This window comes from Anopheles coustani, chromosome 3 (genome assembly GCF_943734705.1).
Source record: "Anopheles coustani chromosome 3, idAnoCousDA_361_x.2, whole genome shotgun sequence".
Lineage (NCBI taxonomy): Eukaryota > Metazoa > Arthropoda > Insecta > Diptera > Culicidae > Anopheles > Anopheles coustani.
The window spans coordinates 22,320,478-22,344,609 of NC_071288.1; the positions used below are offsets into that span (position 1 = coordinate 22,320,478).

The 24,132-nt window shown below is 42.4% G+C and overlaps 1 protein-coding gene across 2 annotated transcripts in view; it reads right to left on the minus strand.

Moving 5' to 3' along the window:
- LOC131259472 (peripheral plasma membrane protein CASK) overlaps positions 1–24,132 on the minus strand; it is a 221,447-nt gene that overhangs the window by 160,759 nt on the left and 36,556 nt on the right. The window contains exons 3-10 of one of the 2 annotated variants that reach the window (XM_058260973.1): positions 21,276–21,388; positions 13,618–13,723; positions 9,165–9,242; positions 8,292–8,473; positions 6,236–6,304; positions 1,680–1,855; positions 1,201–1,323; positions 990–1,137 (exon numbers count right to left, since the gene is read on the minus strand). In XM_058260973.1, the coding sequence (XP_058116956.1) occupies positions 990–1,137; positions 1,201–1,323; positions 1,680–1,855; positions 6,236–6,304; positions 8,292–8,473; positions 9,165–9,242; positions 13,618–13,723; positions 21,276–21,388 (995 nt within the window). The remainder of the gene's footprint in view (positions 1–989; positions 1,138–1,200; positions 1,324–1,679; positions 1,856–6,235; positions 6,305–8,291; positions 8,474–9,164; positions 9,243–13,617; positions 13,724–21,275; positions 21,389–24,132) is intronic. The other variant, XM_058260972.1, reaches the window with a different exon arrangement.

Here is a 24,132-nt window from a genome sequence, read left to right on the forward strand (position 1 = left end):
TACTCCGTGTACCCTCAACAGTTGCCAAAACAGGCTATACATACACACGCACGCACAGCTACACACATCCGCGGACCGCTGGAACGTCACATCGATGGAGGTAGACTTTCGCAACATGGCAATCCGGCACGTATCCGACACAAAGAACCGTAAACCCTAAGTACTCCACACGAACGAACATTACCTTCAATGTGCGGCCAGTGCAACAAGTCATCTCGCGAGGTTCTCGAAGCCACTCGCCACCAACGGATGACGCTACCAATAAGCTACCATTGCCAGATGGGAGAGATGTAACCGCAAAACAATTTCAATAATGAACATATAAAAAAATACCCCTGATACTGGTTGCTCGAGACGGAACAGAAAACACAAAGCAGATTGTCGTTAGAGTGTGCCGACGACAACAGAACTGCCTTGTGCGACATTCCCAAATCGGCACAAACTACGTGTTCAGGGAAGGCACCCACCGAAAAGTTGAAATGTCTACACGAATGGATTATTTTCCCTGGCACACTTTCCTCTATCCTTTCCATTACTGCGTTTCCTTTCCTTTATTTCCCGACCTGCACACAAAACCACAGGCATGGCGGACAGATACGAAAAAAAACTTTGATTGCAATTTAATTAGCCCTTAGGTTGGCCCTAGCCAAATTAAGCTTTTTCCTTACAGTTTAACTGTCCATCTATTGGCTTATCCAGAATGAAACAATTAACAAACCGAAGGTCATGGATTACGGATTTCAAATGAGGAAGTCACGATAAGATCAAACAATTTATCCATTTTCAGATAGGTGACATTATATTGTAGGTGACATATATTTTGTTTTGAGAAACTTCAGTACAACACATAGTGAAATCCCGCTACAACCGGCATGAAATATAGACCCTGCTATTCAACTGAACAAGTTTGATTGAAAAAACAAACTAACACAACAAATATAGCAAACTAAACTGAACGATCTCTTGAAAAGTCTCTCGCTTGAACTTACTTGAGTCGGTGTCAGCACAGCAAAGCGGATCCATCGCAACGCCACCGGCCACAGTTTGCACAGCGGCTTTCAGCTTGCGGCGTGCATTGTAGCGCTTCAATTCCTCGACCGTGTCACCCAGATGGATGCGCTGCAGTTTATCGCGGTCCTGGCGAAAAGAAAGTCGTTTCCAGCTCCAATATTCGATCAGAATCGACCTGCACACACTTACCCGTATCCAGGGATGCTCTAGAATTTCCGTTATTGTCGGTCGACTGATGGGATTGGGCGCCAGCATCTTAAGCACGAGGTCTTTGGCGTTGCTCGAGACGTGTTTCCACTCCGCGGTATCGAGCTGAATGGCGAAAAAGTAAGAGGGAAGGAAAAAAGGCAAGTGTCAGAAAGGAACGATTTGCTGTTCAAAAACCGGTTATGCCGTTGCCGACCCGACCGATGGTACGTGGCAACCCGAAGAAGATGAAGCAAGACACCGCAACGGGTATGTCCGAAGTGTATGTTATATGGGACGCTATATTAAATTCCATCGTACGGTACAGAAATAACACCTATTTTGCCATTCCGTGACATCCTCTTCGGTATCGGACGTCGGTTGCTGCGACGGTCGGATCGACGACGGATCGACGACGGATCGGCGGTTGGTTTAGCGTGAGGCAGAGGCAGAGAGACAACGTCCTCCGATGGCGTACTCACCGTTACACGTCCCCTGGCGATTGCTTCCTGCAAGCGTTTGCCGGAACCGTGGAAAGGTAAACGACCCGATAACAGCACGTGCAGCATCACCCCAGCGCCCCACACGTCGCAGGGTTTTCCGTAGACTCGCCGTGCCACCACCTCCGGGGCCATATAGTGAGGGCATCCGACTCGCCCTGGACAAAGATGACGTCGACGAAGGAACAACAACCAGGGAATGTTGCAGTTGACGGAAGAAGACAATGAAAGACAGAGAGAGAGAATTGAAAACATTCGGTTATTATGGATGATAAGTATAGCCTCGAAATCATACAAATGGTACTCAAATCTCCTAAAAGCTTGACGGTGAGCTTAACTACGATTACCCTGCAGTGCATATGCGTGCCTTTAATTTATGTTAAATGCTCTTTCGTCTATTGGAGAGACATATAATCTTCCTAGGAATTACAAGGAACTAAAAGATATTTGGCACAAACGATATATTGATCAGAGAAGCTCAATTGGTTTTGCAGCATTAGGAGTACAAAACCCATTAAAGCAATAACATCCGGAAATTGTTGACAACATTATACATTTTGGATGCGATTGAACTGCTTGTTGAATAACTCACAATTCATTTGATTTATTGTTTGATATAACTAAATTAACCCTTATAACAATCAATCAGAACGATTTACGGAAGCACTAGTAGAAATTGAATTTAGAAGGAACACCTTCTCTTCAGTTATTCAAATGCTGTATTCCCAAACCAGATACCTTCTTTTATGCGTGCTCCTATAATGGTCTGCCCCACTTGTATTTCTTTAAGCCGCTAGAACACTAAAAGCAGTGGCTTATTTCGGATTCAATAAAGCTTTCGATCTAGAAATAGCTCTCGCCTCCGCTGACCACTCAGTGAAGAAGAGGGAGAGAAAAAAACCATCGTACCGATGAAATGCCCCATCACTAAGCTTTCCTCGCAAGACCGTGGTGCGCTATCGACAGCCGTCGGAGGTTCATCTGACAAATTGATGGTGATTTAGAATTCCGTAAACGTGCCAACGATAGCTCCACATAGTCGCAAGGTGCAGGGGCAAGAGCGAAAGTATCAGAAATAAGTTGATAAAGCCCACTGCCGAAAAAAAAAAACGGATGAAAAAACAACCCAAAACAGCCATTCCCTTGGGAGGGCGATATCAGTATCATCTTGGGACACATTCCCCACGTGTTGGAAGCATTTTTCATCGATAGCTAGTAAGAGTAAGTGATACGGTAAGCCCTAATCTCGCCCGTATCACAAACCACTTGCCGAGGACGTGATTGAGTGAAACAAAATCAATGCACACATTGTGATGCGAGAATCGCACGCAACGGCATTATTTAACGGACACCTTCATCAGACCGGCTACGACAGACAGCAATGGAGCATCCCGATTCATTTAAGACGTGTTCTACCTGCAGCAAATTGAGCAATCGTATCAAAATAGACAAAAAGAAATAGCTACAACGCAACACAAGCGCTTCGTAACGTGATACTATGGATTGATATCAATGTGCCTAGATAATTCATTGGTAGCAATCAAAGGTACGAGAACAAGCTTACTGATTTACATCAAGCGAAGACAATAATGTTACAACATTTGAGTGGATTGTTGTTAAAAAAAGGAAAAGATATGATACAATAAATTTTACACGAAAGAAATAAGAACTAACATGATATGTTTGTACTTTTTCCCATCATGTCTATTCAAACCGTAGCATTTCTCTGCACCATTTCATCCATTCTTAGAATCAATTTATATTTAAAAACCATGAACAATCTTCAAAAGCACTTAAAGATGTAAGGAGCGCTCTAGCAAGAGAATACACTTCTTCAATCGAATCAAACAGGTTTCTCAATTTGCATTATTCATCTTCTACAAATAGAAGCTGGCCCAATGGGAACCTACAACATCTTGTTCAAGACCTTTTTTCAGTTCTGTTTGTTGCTCCAATTTTCACGAAGCGTACCGCTTCAGCTGGAAACTCACAAAATGTTCTCCCGCTTTCCACAAACCTACCGAACCCTGGCAATCAGTTAACCTAAAACCGTTTTGCACTGACAACTACACCGTACCTGATTCACCTCTGTCTAACGCAGCTACACAAAGTTTCTAATTTATCATCAAAACTTTCAATTTCATGCCTGGCCAGAGACGTACGATTATTCAAAGAAATGTGCAAAACCAAAACCAGTCACAACTCCTAAGCCCTTTTCACGTCGGCTCTTCCTGTAACTTGTTGTGAAAAGGGGATAGACTTTCTCGCACTACGTTTTCAATCCTCATCACCGCCATTTATTCCTTATCTTAGCGAAACGAGTCGGCAGAACTTAGTGTTCACAGCCGTTACCAAAAATCCTCGTGCAACCACAATTCCCTAGCTCCAAGCCCAATGTCCGGCCGACTAACTAGTTTTGGTAACACACTTCACCAGGGTGGCCTCTACCGATGTTAACCGATAGCACCACCCACTCAACGGTAGAATTCTACTTTCTAAATATTTAAGAAACAAACATGGGGTATCGTTAAGTACCGGTAAAAGTTTCTGAACCCATGCTCAAACTATGATACTACAAACGGACGATGGGAGATGCTTCTATTCTGATTATTATTTGCGTAGGATAGCCCATTTACTGTATCTTCCGCAGTGAAACACCACAACAAAGTTTTACGCAGTTTTATGCCCAGACAGGCAGTGGTGCTTCCAACAGGTTTTGCAGTAAGTTTTTAAAATATTGTGAGTATGCGTTTTTTATTTTTTTTTTCTAGTATACACAAGCCGATTACAAACTATTGTATGATATATGTGTGTATGTTAAGACATCCTCAGTTTGATATAATTTCAAGCACTTATTTAAATGATATTTTCATACTCCATCTAGATCTACTCGTTAGAATTGTAAAACTTCTAAGGGTTCTGTTGAGTATAATTTAATGTAAACATTGTTTATTGAGACATGATGTTATACTTATTCTGTGCTTCAATGACATTGTTCTGTCAAATTTTTTAAAACCTGCTAGGTGAACATTTGTCATTTCGCAATTTACAAAGCGTATTTTTTATACATGGGAAAGTATTATAGTTTAATTGAATATTATTTCCTCTACTTTGAAATCAAATCATTTTTCCTTCAAAGAAATTATCCTCTTTTAAAAAACTTACGTTAATTAACTGACAAACAAACCAGAGGACTACAGACAAAATGAATTTAAAACAGCTTAAATAAAAATGATAAGATGTGTGAATACCAACATTATGATTTATTATACCCGCATAAAACCATAACTTCTCAGCTGGACATTTTTGCACCAAACTGGTTTGGTACAGCGTCAAAACCAACATAAACACAGTCAACAGCAACTAGAAGTTGGCTTTATTTGTATGCAAAAATGTAAAGAATACTTGTCACCTCCCACAGCGCACACGAAGAAAGTGGAAATCGATGCCGACGTCAAAAGTCACAGCAAAAGGAAAGCTGACATGACCATTTAGTGGTTTATTCACGTAAAACTTTTCTCATTTCATGCAAATATCTGTAACCGCAATCGAGGCAGAGCTCAAGGCTTTGCCAAAGCTGCTGGAAAACGGCGATTTGGCACTTCAATAAACCGAATGTTCTTTTCGTAGCTTTGATGATCGGAAGGCAAGTGGGCGTGCTACAGCTCGAAACTTGAACGTTTATTTTGCTCCGCTTTCGAGGGCTTGTTTGAACGTAGGAAAAATTTGGACCATCCGGTGTTCCATTAGAATAAGGAGCTGATTCAGGTTTGCGTATTTCGTGAAATTACGCAAAACAAGTCAAACAGAAAATAAACGAATCGTTTCTACAGTCGATAAAATATATTGCTTTGCTTGGTCAACATTGAACAGCATGGTGGGAAACGCAATTCAATTCTAGCTGTCTGGAGATCATGTTACGAAAGATTTTTAAAGGATACGGAAGAAAATAGAAGACGTAAAACAATGTACGAACAATGGTATTCAGAATACGATCCATCACACAAAAGAATCCACAATTATTTTTAACATACTCCGAATATATTACAATGGTACTCAAAGATAAATGTGTTGAGAAACCTTATGCGAACAATGTGCAAGTGCTTATTACAAATGATTATATATGTCCTAGTGTGGCATGTGTCCAAGTGTACGCGGGTGTATTGCTCAGTAGTGTGCTGATGGGAAAGATTATAAAAAAGTAATGTCTATATGTTAACTCCCAGCACTTGCCCTTGTTACCGTGGGAGACAACGATGAAACTTTTTTTTTTTTTTTGTAACGAGATAACGATACTGGGAAGCCAAGTTACGAGAAACCCTAACAATGCGAAACGTTGATAAAAAGAACGTATAAAAATTAAACCAAAACGAATGCAACATGGCAGACTTGATGAATAGATAAAGCGAATTGCGAAAAACGTGAAGAAAACCAAAACCAGACGGCAAGATACCGAGTATCAACCGAGCGGAAACGGAAAATAGTTCATGAGAATACACACAGAAACAGAATAACACGGTTTGCGTTTTCTTGCTTACCCTCGCCATCTGACTTCAGGTACAGTTTTCCTCTCGGACTCAAAAACGAACGACGGGAATCGACCGATTCTGCGACCAGACACATGGTTCATTTTCCATGGGGCAGCCCGCGGGGATAGGAAATGGGCATGAGTATGTTGTTGTGAATGGTTTTATTTTGTGATCGTCAACCCCCATAGATTTCGCACGCCAGGGTGGGGGTTTAGCGGAAGTGATGGTGGAAAACAAAACAAGAAAGAGGAAGAGAAGAGAACAGACGCGGTGAGAGTCAGAAATATGGTAATGATGTTAAAAAGTTTGGTTGTGAAATACAAAGATTTGCTACAGTTTCGAAATATCATTCCAATATAGTTGGTAATTTATCAAACAAAACTGTAAAATTTTATCGATTCATAACTGGTATAAGATTTTAATATAAAATGTATGAGAATAATTTTTCACACTACCAACTTTTAGAATTGTTCATATTTAAATTGGCTAAAAACAAACCGAAGTGTGAAATTTGTTTTAATATACATCAAATCAAAAGTTCGTGTACTGTTTATACCAAGAAAACTCAACTTTTTCTATGATAAACAAAAATTGGTTTAAAAGGGACGATCAGAACGGGTCAGTTACGTTTACTTCATCTTCATTCATTCATTGAATTATATTCATGTACATGATACCATTTCATCCCTGGTATGGGTCAACGAACATTTACATCATTTTAAACCGAACTGACTGTTACACAATAAGAAGGTTCACTCAAGAAAAGACCACCGAGGGTTCACCGTTTAGCGAAAACGCGGTTCTCGAAACCGACAAGCAACACATGGCAAAACACGGTCTAACCTTCGAACGCCGTTACCCGAAAATTTCACAACCACCTCCGGTAACAGACTTCCGGCAAACTGTTAAACGTTCCAACATACACCGCTATCTCACGACCCTTTTCTGGGTTAACCTTTTCCCAACTTTATCTATCCTTGCTTTCTCTCATTGATTTCTATTGAAGGTAATAAAAAATGAAGTCCACAGTAAACTTTTTGCAACATACCGCTTACCCGCACGACAAGCATTCTCTTTCCACCCCAACCGTGTGAAACATCCATTAATTTCACGTTGAACCCCTTTATTAATTCTGCGCGTGAAGCCTCCTATTAATTATCTTCCGTCACCGTCCGGTAACAGCTGTAATTGCCCCTTCATAGCCGACAGAACAGGCTGGATTTGTCGGCCTGCGAGAGGTTGACATTAAGTGATAAAAATGGGAAAACTCAGATAACATCAAATTACGTGCTACCGACGTATGTTTCATTGGCTAATTTACAGTCAGCGTCAAAGGAAACCATCACAAAAATTCATCACCATTCCGTGACTCATTACCCTTTTTTTTCTTTTCGGAAGGAATAAAAATCCGATGAGCAATGGCATACGTTTTGTAGCAAAACGAAGTGTTTTTTTACAAACGCATGTCAAATTTGTTTTACAATTTGTCGGTTGAAATTTTCAATCTGAATGAGCCCAAAAATAATGGGAATATTTCAACACTACAAAAGACCATGCGCCTCCATTTAAGATTGACCAGGCGTCTCCATTATACAAACAAAATAATATTTGTCTGAATTGAACTGATTTTTTTGCATTTAAATTTGTAAAAAAAGGGTTTATAAACTCAAGCTATTTAACGAGTCACTGTAACAAAACAAAATCGACCGGAAACCAATTAAATGATTTTATCTTAAAATTATTAAAGGCATTCTTCGATAACATTTTGCAGTGATTGAAGTACTGTGAAAAGATTATCATTAATTCCTCTATTCAGACGTCCATCAATCTAACCTGTAGCCACCCTCGATTAAAACGCCAAATCAAACTCGGAACAAATCAATGTCTGGAACAAAAAAACACTTACTCCATTGAAACGGAAAACGCTCAACTGCCGAGCGATCAAGCTGCTGGAAACATTCAAAAACACACGTACACACGCATAAAGTCACGAAAATGATCGAAACTCGTTTCCCACTAACTCCGCCCCGTATGGTTTCTTTCACACCCGAATTTTAACACTCACCGTGCGTCTCCACCGAATCCCGTCCGCTGGGAAGCTGAACCGCCGAACCGAAGCCACCAAGCTTGACGGGTGCCGAGTTATCTGCGGTGGCCAGCAGCGCGCAGGCCGGCCGGACATCGCGATGAATGATATCGTTCTCGTGGCAGTAGCGCAATGCCTCCAGTATTTGACGCATGTAGTGGCTGGAAATAAAACGTACGCATCAACAAACACGAGTAGGGAAAATCGATTAGCGGACGTGGTTGGATCCCAAGCCGGGTGGAAAATCGGTACCATCGAGCATCAGGCGTTATGTCAGCACTTCAATTCTAAGTTCATTGTTCTCACCGTGCATGGTATCGCTTAAACAATTCCAAAATTACTTTCGCACTAAAACTCTTGCTTGGACACATCCGAGGAAGCGAAACTCTTTAATCATTCATGGTAAACCATAAACCATTTTAGCAACAATATTAATATATTTTACAGATTGCAAAAAACACTTCAAAATCAATTCTCAATTACAACACTCTTTGGCTCAAATGCGAAACAATGCAAAAGAAAAACAATAAAATCTAACAATTTAAATAATTATATTATAATTACCATCGTAGTTCTTTTTTGTGGAATCATTTACGCTGTGAAAATGAAAAGGATGGCCAGAAATCATGGCATTTATCGATCGAAACTGCAGATACGACTCACAATCACGATTAATCATCTACGCTGTAAAATATCATCTCTTTAATGACATCTGGCATCAACTCTACTACCATCTATTAACATAAGACAGATAGATGGTTGTGAAATCATTCATCTTAACAAAATAAGCTTCGAGTTCACCAACCCACCAAGTGATCTAATGTCCCGAACCGAATGAAACCCTATACTTACCATGCTACAGCTTCACTATAAACAAAGCCTGCCACGGCCCGGCGTACCACTTCGAAGCAAATATCCGATCCTTCCATGCTGATGATACGAGAGACGCAATGTGAAGATGAAGCGAAACGTTTCGAAGCGGCGATAGGAAAAGAAAAGAAAGAAAAACGACATATTGTATGAGTAAACTCCAACTTGAACAACAAATAAGATGGCAATCGAAAGTTCCAAGGGGGCTGAATGGATGGTCTGTTTTCCAAAATGTGGCCAAACCGACAGTTCGAGTGACGCGTAACAAGAAACTAACAAATTTACGACTCATCCAATCACCGTCGTCCATCGATCGATCATGATTTCTGCGCTTTACGATATTTTTGCTGAGAAGATAAAACAGCCGGATGGGATGGGGAAGCACACCAAGCAGTCACCATCCGCTGGGACGAACCAACACCCACCCACTTTGTTTCAACTATCGCACTGGCTTTGGCGACGAGCTACATTGGCCAGTGTCCTACCACCGCAATGGGTAATTAAGAATGATAAAATATGGTAATCAGAAGGATTCAAGCGTACGGTCGACATCCGACGCAAGCGATACCATTCGATTCGCTCAAAGCGCGCGCTTGTGCTTTGCAAATGAGAATCTTGATGAAACCCTGATTGCTGTGACTTCTACAAAACGGGGAAACCGCGCGAAATTTATTCGTCTATCACTTTGCGGGTGTTAAATACGATGAAACATTATTGGACTGATTAATTTGACTAAATCAATCAAGCTAAAAACATCCTTTTTCTTCATTAGGAACATTTTACATTTTTTGTCACAGAGAGACCAATGCCCAAAGTACGGTAAAACATAAAGCCATCCCGAAGAAAAAAAAAACGATGAAAGTTGTTAACTTAATGAAATTATACAATTGATCCTTTTCGCTGCTCGTGTAATGGTTATTCTCCCAAATAATCATATTCTCATTTTCCAACCAACAAACGAACCAACGCGTGAAATCTTATTTCCGTAAATCGAAGCACGTTTTTCCAACGTAAACCTTCATACGCTCACATGACAATCGACACATCACAGTACGGACGGCGCGTTCCAACAAAATGCCATTCCCGAACATTCCGGGCGCAGTAAGCCATCACGATCGATTTTGGGTGCTTGATGGTTACATTGCAATCGGTGTTACTAGCCTCCCGGCAGACCATGGCAAAGCTGGCACACCCACCGAAAAAAAGGAAAAAAAAAATCTCTCAGAATTGGAGTCATGCGAACCCAATTTCTACGCCGAACGAAACGCCAAACGTGGCATCAGACAGGCAGGAAAAGCTCAAACTCATATTTCGAAAAGCTTGAAAAACGGCCATACTAAATCCAGGCAATTTTTCCTACCATAAGACCTTCACGGGGTGGTTCTCTTGCGAAATGGGTTTGATGCAAAATAGAGAAAAAAAACTGTTCTCATCTTGATTGTTACGATTGGTTCGAAAAATGTTAGCACATTTGCACCGAACCTTAAGCACTTGCAGATGCAGGCAATGGGAAACAATCAATCTGTATTTCGCGCAATTTAGGAACCGGGCACGTGACTTTCAACATTTAGCAACGTGCAGAAAATATATACACGTTCGTCTTAGAGAAAATAAAATGAACACGCGCATGATCATTACGAAAAATTTGTTTTGCGAAATTGCGAAGTTTTCAAATTATAAACTAAACAAAACAAATCATATTGATAAAATTAATTCCTTTTTGAAACACGTTTGCAAAACTGCAGAAGAATTAAAAATACGTCTAATGTTTACTGTTACATTTTAACTAAAGAAACGAGAACAAGAAATCACACGAAAATCTTTCCGAAAAGATATAATAATAATAATTTCCTAATGTTGTATGGTTTCCTTACAGGCCATAACCAGGCGTAACCCACACACACACACCCATAACGGCACGGTTTATCACCTCGACCGTTGAAATGAATTTAAATGTTTACAATCCACCCATAACCATATAAATTCAATTCCAATTGTACCCGAAAATGTCTTCCTCTAACGCTTCAGGGTTGTTCACTCTCTCACCGAGAGGAAACTGCGCCCCCCGATAGCCATGTAACGACCCCCAGGCAGCACACAACACCCGTATAAGACCCCTGGGAAGTGCGTTTTATTTGGCATGAAAGTATGTTGTTGGCCGCCTGGCATTGTGCCGGTGCCACTCGACGGCGGCCCGATGGTAAAAGTTGTACGCCACCACGGTACATTCTCACGCCGAAAGGAGTCAAAAGTTTTCTCCTCGAGGAGACACTTATATTGTTATTGAAATAGTTTTAATTCTGTTCTGGCTCACCCTTCACCTTCCCACCACCCACGGCGCTGAACCAAAACGAACAAAGTTATCCCGGATCCTGTGGCGTTGGTGCAGTTTTGCGTAGTATTTCCTTAACGACCACGTTCGATGCCTTTTTGCATTTGAAATGGGAGCCGAGTTTGTTCCACCCTTCTCGCCACCCTTCACGGCCACGGAGGGTATTGTGATCAAAATGAGAGCCGGAAACAAACGCTGCTGTGCAAACAGGGCCACTGCACAGCATCATTCACGACAAGTAGCCAGCAGCAAACACTTCAACCCGGAGCGAACGAGCTTTTGAGCAAAATCTAATTACGCTAATTCGATCAGTGTTGAAAGATTCCAGGCCACGCTGGTTCAGGAAAAAAACGCTGCTGTGGAAAAGTGTCTTGACGACACGGGACGGGAGGATGCCAATCGGTGCCATAGTTAAAGAAGTGGAAACGAAAGGTGGTTGGAATAACGAGTAAAACTTTCCAGATTTTACCCACAAAGCGAGCAATCAGGCCGGATAGAAATCATTGACCGAAGTGAATCGAAAACGAGTTGATTGACCAAAATCTGTGCTCAGTACAAATAAGGGCTGGACATGGTCAGCCTCTTTCTCTCCGTTGGCTTCGTTGACCTCCTCCTTAGCCAATGGCGGTAGGTTCATTCTCAGAAGCTGTTTGCATGCTATCGCTGTTGGACGATGGATAAGCTCTGAGTCAGCGGATTGGTTTCCGACGCTTGGTCAATCTTCCTGGGCTCCGGAAAACGGAGGAAAGATATCGACAATGGCGGCCCCCGGACAACAATCCACTTACGATGATTCGACGGAAAATTATGCTTGTAACCATTTTTCGAAGTCAATTTTATTCCAAAACAGGACAACACACATAAGGAACGCTGCCCGCTCTGTATTGGAGGCGAATGTTTAAAACCTATCACTTACTTCGAACATCGCAACCGGGAAGGAAAAGCCGGGAAAGCAACAAGGCATGGTGTGGAAAGGTCAAGCGTTCATATCCTGTTCGACCGAGGGAGTGAAGAGCCTACAACATTATGTCGCTTTTGGTGTTGCGATCCATTCTCGAGTGGAGTGAGCCGGAATTTATCCATAATCATAAAAGAGATATACGGTAAGATAAACATTGCAAAATTCAGCATGGCCTACCGAAAATGTGTGCATCAATGTGAGTGTTTCGACGTCTTCGTTATGTTTTTTTTTTCAACTCGAGTTCAAATTCAACTATGCTGCCATAAGACAAGATTGGTTCGTTTGCCAGCCTGTCTGCTTTATAGCTTCCAGGCGCGTCACGCTCGAATAAGCACACACTTAAATGCATAATATAGCCCATAAAAACATAAAAGGGTTCGATGGCTGTGCATTGAAGAAACTGCTGAATTTCCAATCAACCCAAGCCTGCATAATCAAATCTTTAAAAAGGCAAAAACGGTGCGTATGCTTTCGATACCTCATCAAACCGCCCAGACGGAGTTTACAACATTGTAGGTTTGATTGCTTTGGCAGCACAAAACCAAAAGTATTGGTATGGTGAGTGACATACCCTAGAAATACAGCAAAAAACTAATGTTGCAAACCATAATAATTATGGCTAAAACCATATATCAAATTTATAAAAAGATTTGATGCGCCGACGTCATTACCAAAAATATCAAAGTATTGAATTTTAACACTTTCAATTTCATTCTTTCATGCAACTTGATCCAAACATTCTGTAGATACGGTTGTATGGCTACTTTTTTACTTCAGTATGTTTTTTGTCTAACTTTTGATAAGCTCATTAAGCCAAGAATCTCATTCTAGGTGCGAAAAATAAAAAAAAAATCATTCTATTTTCGGAGGAAGGATAAGATTGTTAAATTGTCTAGAGTTCCATTTTATACGAACACTTTAAAACTTAACTGAATTATTAAATAATATATAATATATTGTAAATAAGGATTTTTCTTAAATATATTATGCAAAACTCTTTAAATTTATATTTATCACTAACTATTTACTTTAGTTATGTTCAAAAAGCGCATCATCAACTAATTTTTTGGCATAATCAAAGAACGTCAAACGGAGATTGTACTGTAAAGAGGATAACGACAAGCAATATAAATCATACTTACTATTCGAACACCATGTACAACATTCCCTCGGAGCTGTACGTTTCCAGTAGCTCGACAATGTGTGGATGTTTCAACATGTGACATATTGTTGCCTCGCGTTTCAAGTCTGAAATGAAATTATGCAGAAAGTTATTAAAAGTACGGAAAACCTTAACTAGCGTGTTCCACTGTCGATATTGTATTAAAGTAATAAAACGCCTAGAAATAGTATCATCATTATGCGAAAAATCACTTCAAAAAGCGCGCGCAAACAAAGGGAATGAAATGCCAATGTTTTATTATCTGTCACAAGCCAGACCAGCATTATAAGTTATACCCAAGGAAGATTTCGTGCGATGCTTACTTAGGGAGGCTTCCAAACAAATCTTCAAGAGCGTCCTCCTTTGGGACACTCTCCTGCAATATGAGGGAACGCTTTTTATTTCGTTCGTATCACGACTCGTCAGCAAACACGCGTTATTATTCGCACAGTTTGTGTTTTCAACATCCCACTGTCGTTCCACTGGAGTATGCCGGCGTCCCTGAGGTGCGTAGTCCCGTAAGTAAACCGTCACTCCACGAAAGCGGGCACCAAGCCCCGATTATTCCATCCTAAGCCTCCCGAAGCGCTCTCGAGTGACAGTTAATGCTGCTGCCGGGGCTGATGTTGCATCGCAGATCCGGCTTGACACGTCGTTTGTTTTCTCCCCCCACTTTGGCTTGCGAAGTGAATTCATATGGAAGCGTACGTAACATCATTTCATAACCATAACTCTAATTGAAAGCCCATAATTTCCCAAGGTAAGAATAGTCAAAGTTTGGGCAATTTTTGTGCCTCTATAGATAGATAATCATGTTTGGAAAAGAAACGATCCCAATCGGCATTACAAATAGAAATATTTTCAAAATAGCCACGGTTACCTAGATGACGAAGACCACTTGTGCTGTTAAGTGATCGGCAATTCATATAAGTGAGCAGTTTACGGTATATTTATTCAACAGAACACATATCATTTCATAACGTTTTTAAAAGGGAAACACAAAATTTTCTTTTAAGAATGTTCTCCAGTACATGTAAGATCGGATTCTCACAAAACAATTTGAAGAAAGTAAAGTGATGTACATAACGTGTTTCTCATTTTCCATCCTGAAACAAACTATATAGTTCTTGAGCAAGTAAAACATCGCTTTGGAAGAAAATCGATCCCAGACACACCATAGCTACAAGTTCCGCCACCGTTCGCTTACAAAGCGAAGCAATCAAAAGGCACCCAGGCCGTTTTGAAGCTGCGAAAAATTGCTTCATTTCCATATGAATTTCCACCGCACGGCAGTGAAGCTACACGCGTTGGGTACGCCGCTTCGAGCACGTATCATAAATGAACTAGGCCTGGCCAAAAGTTCGGCTTCGCGGATGGAAAACTGGAAACTGAGTAGCCGGTAGTGGTAAATTCAACAAAAATATCATAACGTGGCCGTAGATCTGCATATGTTAGAGGGCATGAATTCCCAAGTATGCAGTATGGCATACTTCTTTAGAGAGTTGGAAAGCGAGCGCCAAGGAACGGCTGCGGCGCCAACAATGGTAGAGGAATATGCTTTACCGACTCCAAAAGACACATATTGACCAACTGTTTCATATGAACAAATCTGAACAACAAGTATGGAACAAAAATGTGTAATAAAAGGTAAACAAATAACAAACAAAATCAAATATCATTAGATAGCAGACGAGGCTTCAAGCGATAATATTTCTTGCGCCTATATTTTGTTATTCATCCACTTTCCGTTCACATGAATTTCGTACCCCTGCAGCCCCCAATCTAGGCAAGGCTAGACTCCTTCATCTTAACTGAATCAGTTTTCTGTAGGGAAAATAATCTGCCCTTCTACACCAGAGATTCATGATGAAATGTGACCCAGGGGAATTGCTGTGGTATTTCTTCTTTTTTTCCCACATCTCTAACACTCCGCAAGAACGCCGGGTACCAGAGTTCATTCGTTTAAACATCTACAAACATGTTTAGTTAAACGTGGTCGTAAATTTTATCAAATGTTAGCGTACATCACGGCAAAAGTTATTCTTTTTCGTTACCCATTACCTTCCACCAACACGCCACCGAACCGGCAGCACATGACCGGCATATCAATGGGACCTTTTTGCATTCATTAGAACATTTCGAGTGTTCCCGAACGGTGTTCCCCAGCGTCCCGCTCCCTGAAGCGGGTTCGAAACCAACGCGTAAGATACTCGTCGGAGCCTGCTGTGAAGCACCCCCCCCCCCCCCCCCCTGCTGTGGCCCCCCCATGGTCACACTTCTATGTCCGGAAATTGAATTCTTCTCATCGCAAACTAAGGCTCGCATCCCCTTTTCTCACATATTGCCAGAAACGAAACCCGTCCCGAGCAGGATACGACCCGAACGAGAGCGTTCTCTCGAACCCGGGAAGAACGGTGACGAATGGGGCCCGTCGTCAGTGGCTGGCAAAACAATCCCCGGTAGAGTACACATGCAAACATGTATCACGTGCTGTTTATGGCTGCAGCATGACTCCTGACCCCATTACCTTGCACGGAATAATTTAGTCCGCTTTGTACCGAAAAAATCAAACTCTCGTGCGCGAACAGCGACTACATTTGTCGAGTTCCAGACGGTTTAAAAACAAATAAAGTATTTGGAAAATAAGAAAAGAACGATTGTTAGCAGAAATGTTAAAACCTATGTTGACGATGAAACAGTCCAACGCGAAACAAACACACCATCAGCAATGTGTTTCACTTTGTAAAGTTAAATGTTTCCAAACACAAAACTCTAATCTTGGTATGAAAAACCAATCAAACTCATCCCTTTTTCCTACAGCATGCACATGAATATCAATTTGAGAAAAAAAGGTAGATAACGCTCTTCGCCCCTAACGGAGAGGAAATCTCTTCTTTCTTGCCCTACAGATAATAAATGTTGCTGTGGGTTACGGTTCAGTGCGCGGTTGCCTCTTAAGAACCGGTGGACCTTGGTTGCTTTACATTTTATTTTTTGGATAAGCGTTCAACCCTTAACTCCGATTTCGGGGTACCTCCCATATAAAGAAAGAATTCAATTTGCTTGCCCCATGCACCAAACCTAATAATCCTCACAACCATAAATTTCACTTCATTGGTGGATTTCAAGATTAACCGAACCACATAATTTATGCTCATCGCTTCGCGGTCTCTGTTTGAGCTTGTTTTTTAATCTGACGCTTCACCCACGCACGTGCGTGCAATTTCCACGGTGTTACACGAACCAAACTTCAAGCACACAAACAAACATAAACATTTATGATTTCTTTAACTTTTTAAAGCATGATAACGCATGAACGCCAATTTTAGAAAGGTGGTTGTTATTTTGCAGAAAACTTTCTATTATATGGTTCATCTTAATCCGTTTATTTTAGATTGCTGCGTTATAAAAATCATCACCATAACAATGTTATCGATAAAAAAAAAGCTCATCAGTGTAGAATGTAAATTTTTGAACGATAATATCACGAAGCTTAAATTTATAATAAAAATTTATTTAAAATCAAAATACAATAATTTTATATTGTTTACGGCAAGTCATCTACCATCTTGCCAAACAAGATGAGAATCGAATGATAAATTCTGTCACAAAATTCCGTCATCTTTTTTAAGCTTACGATCCAAGGGACACATCGTAAAAACAAACTGTTACGAAGGCAACATAATCCGGCACACACAGCAGATATAAAATAATATGTGCGCACTAGCAAAAGCTTTATTCCTTTCCTCAATATTTAAGTTGATAAAATTCAAACTCACTCTTCCGCATTCGCGCATCTTTTGACAGGCAAACCTGCACCGTGATTCAGCCACAAATCAGTGGAGAACAAAGATTCCCATGTCGAAAAATTTCCTTCCGCCACAGATGGCAGTAATAAGAAAGGCAAATTTAATAATCAAATAATGTTTTTAGCTCTGCTCCACTGATTTCTAGACTAAATTTGGTTTCCCATTTTATTGCCTGTTGTAGCCAACAGCGGGGGTGGAGTATCTACAGAGACCCCACCGCCCCACCGTCGTCATTCGTCTTCCCCCGCCAACGACCAACACACCGCTAATCGAAAAGAACGACGGGCACCAGAGCATAATCTATGATAATTGCTTTCACTTTCTGCTCATCCTAGCTCAACTCTACGGACACAACCGCAAACACGGGGCGGCGGGACGACCCATCTGCTCGAGCGATCGTCTTTGCTGTGTTGTGTCGGTATTGTTTCGTTCGTTCGTAAGTCCACATCTCTCCCGTCTGACAGGGGCCGTGGGCCCATGCACAAACGTAATGCACGGGACGTCGAATGCTTCACATCCCACTCGGTGTTGTCTGCCGGGACAACAACATCGCCGCTAGAAGCACACCGTCCAGCACGAGCTAGCAAAGCTGCTGGATGATGACTGCCTACGGGCCAATAATGTGGCAAGAATACTAATCAGCTGGATGGTGCACTCACGCCGCCCAACGTCAGAGGAGACGGCTCGAGTAATTTTTCAGCATAATGAATTTCTTGTCGATGGACATCCTTTACAGCAGCCAAACAGAATGATATCAAGGCGAAAAATGGAAACTTTTCGGAAATGTAGCGAAGAAAAGCCAAGTAAATGCAGGGTAAAGTATCCAATCAATCGTACAAGGAGAAAAGGAATGGAAAAGCAATCTAATCAAGTCAACAAAAACATGTTTCGAAACATGCTTTTTGCTTGAAAGTATTTCATTGCACCAACAATTTTCATCTATAATTGAGCTATTACGTTCGCTCACAATTTTATCTAACAAGAAACATTAACATGCAGAATAAAAACAAGAAATACAATTATATACAACTAAGTATGACCATACAAAGCCCTTAAGCGAGGAGCTTTGAATATACACAAAAAGTATCATAAGTTGTATTAGCTAGAACCTAAATTAGGAGTTAAATTGTTGAATAAAATTTTTAACATACAATCAAACCCATTATCTCATCGATTTGAAATATGAATTCGTAAATAGCAAAAGGGTAGTCGCTGATGATCTTGAGTGCACCTAAACTGCTTTCCTTGTACAATTCATTCAACATGGTACGGAAAACTATACACGCTACAAGTAAAACATCTAAAAGAAAATACCTTGGATTGCTTCCAGTATATAAATAATTTATTAACTTTGCTCTACCATTCCTTATCCTTGTTTCCGAACTCCACACATACCAACGGAAAACAATACCCTGATGCAAAGCGCAATCCCTTTTGTTGTGCCACGGTTTCAGTAGCCTTCCAGCCTAACTTTTACTTCCTCAACCAAACTAGCCGTCTGTATGTTTATTGTTTTTTTTCCTAGTATTCCTTCCGTTTCTTATTCAATTTCGAACCTTGCGGCTTAATAGGTCCACCGTTACATCCTTGAACTACACGCCCGACTTACCATAAATCATGCCCCGTTTCCATTAATCTTCGCAAGTTAATTGGCTTCCTTTGCCGGCCTGGTTTCAACGACATTGCGATCCCGGCAGCTCCGTGTTTAACCTGGTCTAAAGGACACTGACAGTTTCATGTTTCCGCTTCAACAGAATTCTTACTGCCGGCAAAGATTAGACCAGACGGTATAGTTCAAGTTCTCAGGCCGCCACACAGAGAGCACAACTGTTGCTTAATCACTGGCCAGCCCAAGATGTCCTCTGGCGAAATTTAGGTCATTAGCTGAAGCGAAAGTGGTACGTTTAATGGCACCAAAGCGGGCCACCGTAATGGGTGAAGTATTCAATTTACATTTCGATCTAGCGGGTCGCAACTACAGCGAAACAACCATGTTTCTTCGGTTTTTTTCCCTCCTACAAGCCAAGTCTCGCAAATCAAACGTTACCTCACCGGGAACCGGGCGCAGGAAATTTCGGCGACCGTGCGAACAAAGTTCACTTCAATTAACGACCGGTCCACCGGTATCGGATGCGCATCCCCGCTTCGTTCACTGGCGATAGCGGTGGACCTAAAACCGGTCTCCCACAGCACGTCCGCGGACCGTGTTCACCGTGACGGCATCCACCATCGGCACCGCACGGATGAGTAATGATGACAACGGCACCGGCGACGCAATCAATCATCGTGTGCCCTGCTGGGGCCGCCCGGGCGTGAGAGTCCATTTCGGATACCGATTCTTCCACGCCATTTCCCGTCAAATTGAATTACGGGATGGATTTCAGCCGAAAAAGCGCGCACACCACAGCGCGCGTACACGGCTCAATCTGCGACGTCTGCCGAAAAACCGATGAAGCCATCCGCGGATCCAAAGGTTCGAACGAGGCGTGGGCTCGTGGCGAACGACTGCTTCGTCAACGGAAGGCAGCTACAGCCCGGCCAACTCCTGGACGTTGACGCCTGCGAGGGGGTCATAGGCCCTTTCAGGATGCCGGTGCTACTGATTGCATTATTTACGTCAACCGAAATTTCCCGCTCGGTCGGAGGAAAGAACAAAGCAACTACGGTACGGTACGAAACCAGCCCGCCGGAAAAACTATTGTGACGAACGGTTACATTCCCAACCACAGCCATCTCAGCCGTTCATCAACCATCGACTCCCTCTCCAACACCAACCTAAGGCATCGGTTGGCAAGCATGGGAAATTATTAATTATAAATTTACACCAAACGCTCATCGCGCAACCCGAAGGTAGCAGAGAGCAATCGAGTCCGTTGCGGAAGCGGCACGGCAAAACGCAAAGATTTGCTGACGTACGAGCACAGAACCGCAAACAACGCCCTTCTTTCCGAGCGATGCTAGCGTCACCGTGTGAGGTGGTACCGCAAAAGGTAACGAATGTTTGATCCATTTCCACTAGCGGATCGTACCGCGTTCATTCGCCGAGTGATGCCGGCTGGTTCCCGCTTGTCCTTGCCACGTGCCTACACACTGCACGACACCAGCAATCATGTGCCGAAAATGTCAGAAAGTATTGAAGCATGGGCACGTAATTCAACGTCGTGTATCGTAACTCTGCCAAACGCCAAGAAGAGACTTTATTTCCACTTATTTACTTTATACTTCCGCCACCGCTCACGCCTTCCCACCCGCTCGCGGACGGGCGGTATTCTCTAAGAAATCTGATTTAACGACGATGTGCGGTGACGAGATGTAAGGCGGTGCGGAGTTTGTATGGTAAGCCAACGCTACACACGCATGGGTGATTTTCCGCCGAAAAATTGGTCCATTCGTCAGGTGGGAAGGAAGGCACGCGGCAAGGAAAGGGATATGATGGAAACCCACCCCCAATTCACGCGCCCTTTCACATACGTACCGTGACGAAGAATAATGGCTCCCGGGATTCACGAGAAATTTAACTTGGGTTGGCAGCAATGTGATAGATTTCCTTTTATTCTGTGGAAAATTAAAGTGCGCTTCAAAGAACCACGATTGTCGGGGAAAACCAATCTTACTTTCCGGTTCATTCAAAAATCGTACCTACGCTTACACTGTTTTCTATCGTATTTGCTAAGTATGATTCATTCATCGAGTATTTGTGCTTAGGTAGAAGTGTAGTCAAAGCCTTCCCCAGCTTAGCACATTCTATTTTTCCCTCGAGAGTTAGCATCTAAAATGTGAGCTTATGTATCCTTAACACATATATTTGAACAACGTTAATTGAGCTTACCAGATGTGCTGAGACCGGGGCTTGCAGTGAACTTCGCTACATCCACAATCTTAACCGCAAACTGCTGATTCGACTCCCGGTGGATGCATCGGCGTACAATTGAGAACGGACCCCTGAAAAATAGCACCAAAAAAATTTATTTTAATTTATAACATTGTTCATGAAAGAATATGAAGAATGGTAAAATAATGAACCAATAAAGCTTAATATATCCTGTATATAAACCACTCGTTTCGCCGGCTATATAAATCATGAACAACTAATTTGTTCTAATCAAATAAACTGCCAGTGTATCGTCACTCGGGAAAGTAAGTTCATTACGTACGTTCCGACTCTAATAAAGCATTAAAGCTCATTGCTGTATGAGCGGTCGCCGCTTCGTAATTCAATGCGCATAAGCGCATCATCGCGTGATGGAATGAAATTTGCATATTTGTATATGGAAATGATCCAACGTTGCAACGAATGGATTACAATGTCCGGCGAAAGGTTGAGAGTGTTGCATTCGATCTCAACCGTACGCAAATGAACCATTATGTTTAATGAAGCTTGTAAAATATGGACTATTGCGTGAACATTAATGTTTGATCACATTTCTCGTTTAAAACGTTAACTTTATCCAAACATAAGCAATAAAAACATACTACATACGGTATGCTTCTCATCTCCCTGCTATACAGAAAAATACACGAATCTGCCTTCCACCTGACTTCTTTCTATCTTACTTTAAAAGGTTACCATTAATTTAGTTAATGTACCCGCATTTTCCTTCCGGAAGCGTAATAATTTGCCGCCAATTCAATGGAAAACGGTACGGGAGTGCGACTTGCCAGTGCTACCAGCTCGGTTCGTTGTCTTACGCGAATAATGTATGATTACCATCCTAATTTCATTCGATACTTTCCACCGTCGACCTCGTTTCGAAGCGAAATGATATTTCGCTTGCTGGCTCAATCTTACCGCTGGTGGGGAAGAAAATTGCGCTGAATCCAGGCCCAGCAAAAGCTGGTCGTGAACTCGCGCCAGCAATGTACTGGGTAAATGCAGTGTAATTCGATTGGAACACAAGTGTGCCGCGCGTTGTTTTACGTGCATGCGCCGAGAAGCGCGAAATTAGCATGTGCGGAGTAAAATTTACAATTTGTTTCGGCTCGTGAAAACTTTCCAATTAATTATTCATAACATTCAGGCAGATGCAGCGTCGGCGAGGCAGCACACAAGGTACACTGCAAGACGGTGGTTGACAACAGTATTGCGAATGGCACATATATTTGAACAGAATGTTTATCTTTCCTACTAGTTGAATGTGTTTAGTTCGGCTTCCTCCGAGGTATATAAAGTGTAATCTAGTAAATATAGACTTTCTGTTAGATCTTGACAAACCATACATTAAAACACGGTCAGGCAGACTCAACCATGCCTTCCTATCCTAACTTCCCAAAACGAAAGGTAAAAAAAAAGATAGTAACCACACTAATGGCATTGCCCATTTACAGCCAAGGCAATTAGTCTTCTTGCAATGATTCCCGGGGGGGTTTCGTGTGCGCATGGATTTCCGCACGAGCTGAGACTGGTCGTTTTTTTATTCCTCTCCCACTATACAAACATTTCTAGAGCCGTGGTGCGTGCGGCGGGATCGAGGACACGTATGTATGTAAGCCGTGCACGACGGACACATAATGAACATCCTTTACTAATTCAGTTAAAGAAATTAACGGGCGGACGAGGAGCCGAGTGTAATTTACGGGCACACTCACGGTCTTCGGTGAGAGTACACCGAACAAAAAAAAAAGTAGGAAACTTTAGGAGAACACTACACACGGATAAGATCCCTAATTACTTGCCCTAGCTCGGCTTCTCGGCCGGAGTGTTGTGCGCTATAATTTGCATAATAGAATAATGTAGTCCACCACATTTCGCTCTTCGTTCTCGATGGATTTATTCGCCTCGAAGTACCCCCGACCGACCTGCAAACCATCTGCAAGTATTTTTTCATCGAATATTCAATAAAGAAAAGGTCCCTCAAGTACTCCCCCACTTGTGAGGAAACGTCACCGCCAGATAATTTTCCCACCAGTCATGGGATCGCGCCAACGATCCACTCCATAATAGACCACGACTACCAATAACCGGCGACCGACGATTGGAATAAGCAATGGCTCATTGGTTGGCAAACGAAACGACGAAAAATAAACACCCGCCCCGAAACCGGATGGCCGCACGTCCGCAGCATCAACCGTGGGCGGCTGATGTTGGGTCCGGGGCCCATATTGCTTCCCATGATTCTTTGATGAGTGTACTAAGCCCAACCAGGTACGTAGGTACCATCATGGAACGACCCCGACGCTGGAAGTTGGAACGTCCGTTTTTCCACCCTGGGGCGCGCTCGCCACGATTAAATTTGCCACCATTGCTCTCGTTCCATCTCATTCCCCCTCCACTACCCCCCCCCCCCCCCCACGTGCTCCCAGCGTGGCAAAAGTGGATGTACGGTTATAATTAACAATCCGTAAATACACAACAACTGGCTGAGGGGGTGGGGGGAGGGTACGAAACGGAACTGCACCGTTGGGAGTGAGCGTTAGCAACAATAAACAGCGAGTTCGGCGAAAGTAGCGAGCAAACAACCGAAATCTCTTCCACCAAAAGCCAACGCCGTTCCGAGCGCGCCGGACTCATTATTAATAATCGCTAATGGAACCGCGCCCGGTTTGCGGGGCCTGGTGATGGGTGGCGGGTGAACAAGTTACCCACCGCCCAGCGTTCCACGCGTTACCAAAAACATAAACGACGGCGCGCAGGACACTCGGCAAGATTTAGCACACATCACTCCAAGAATTACAGCAAGTCCGAACGT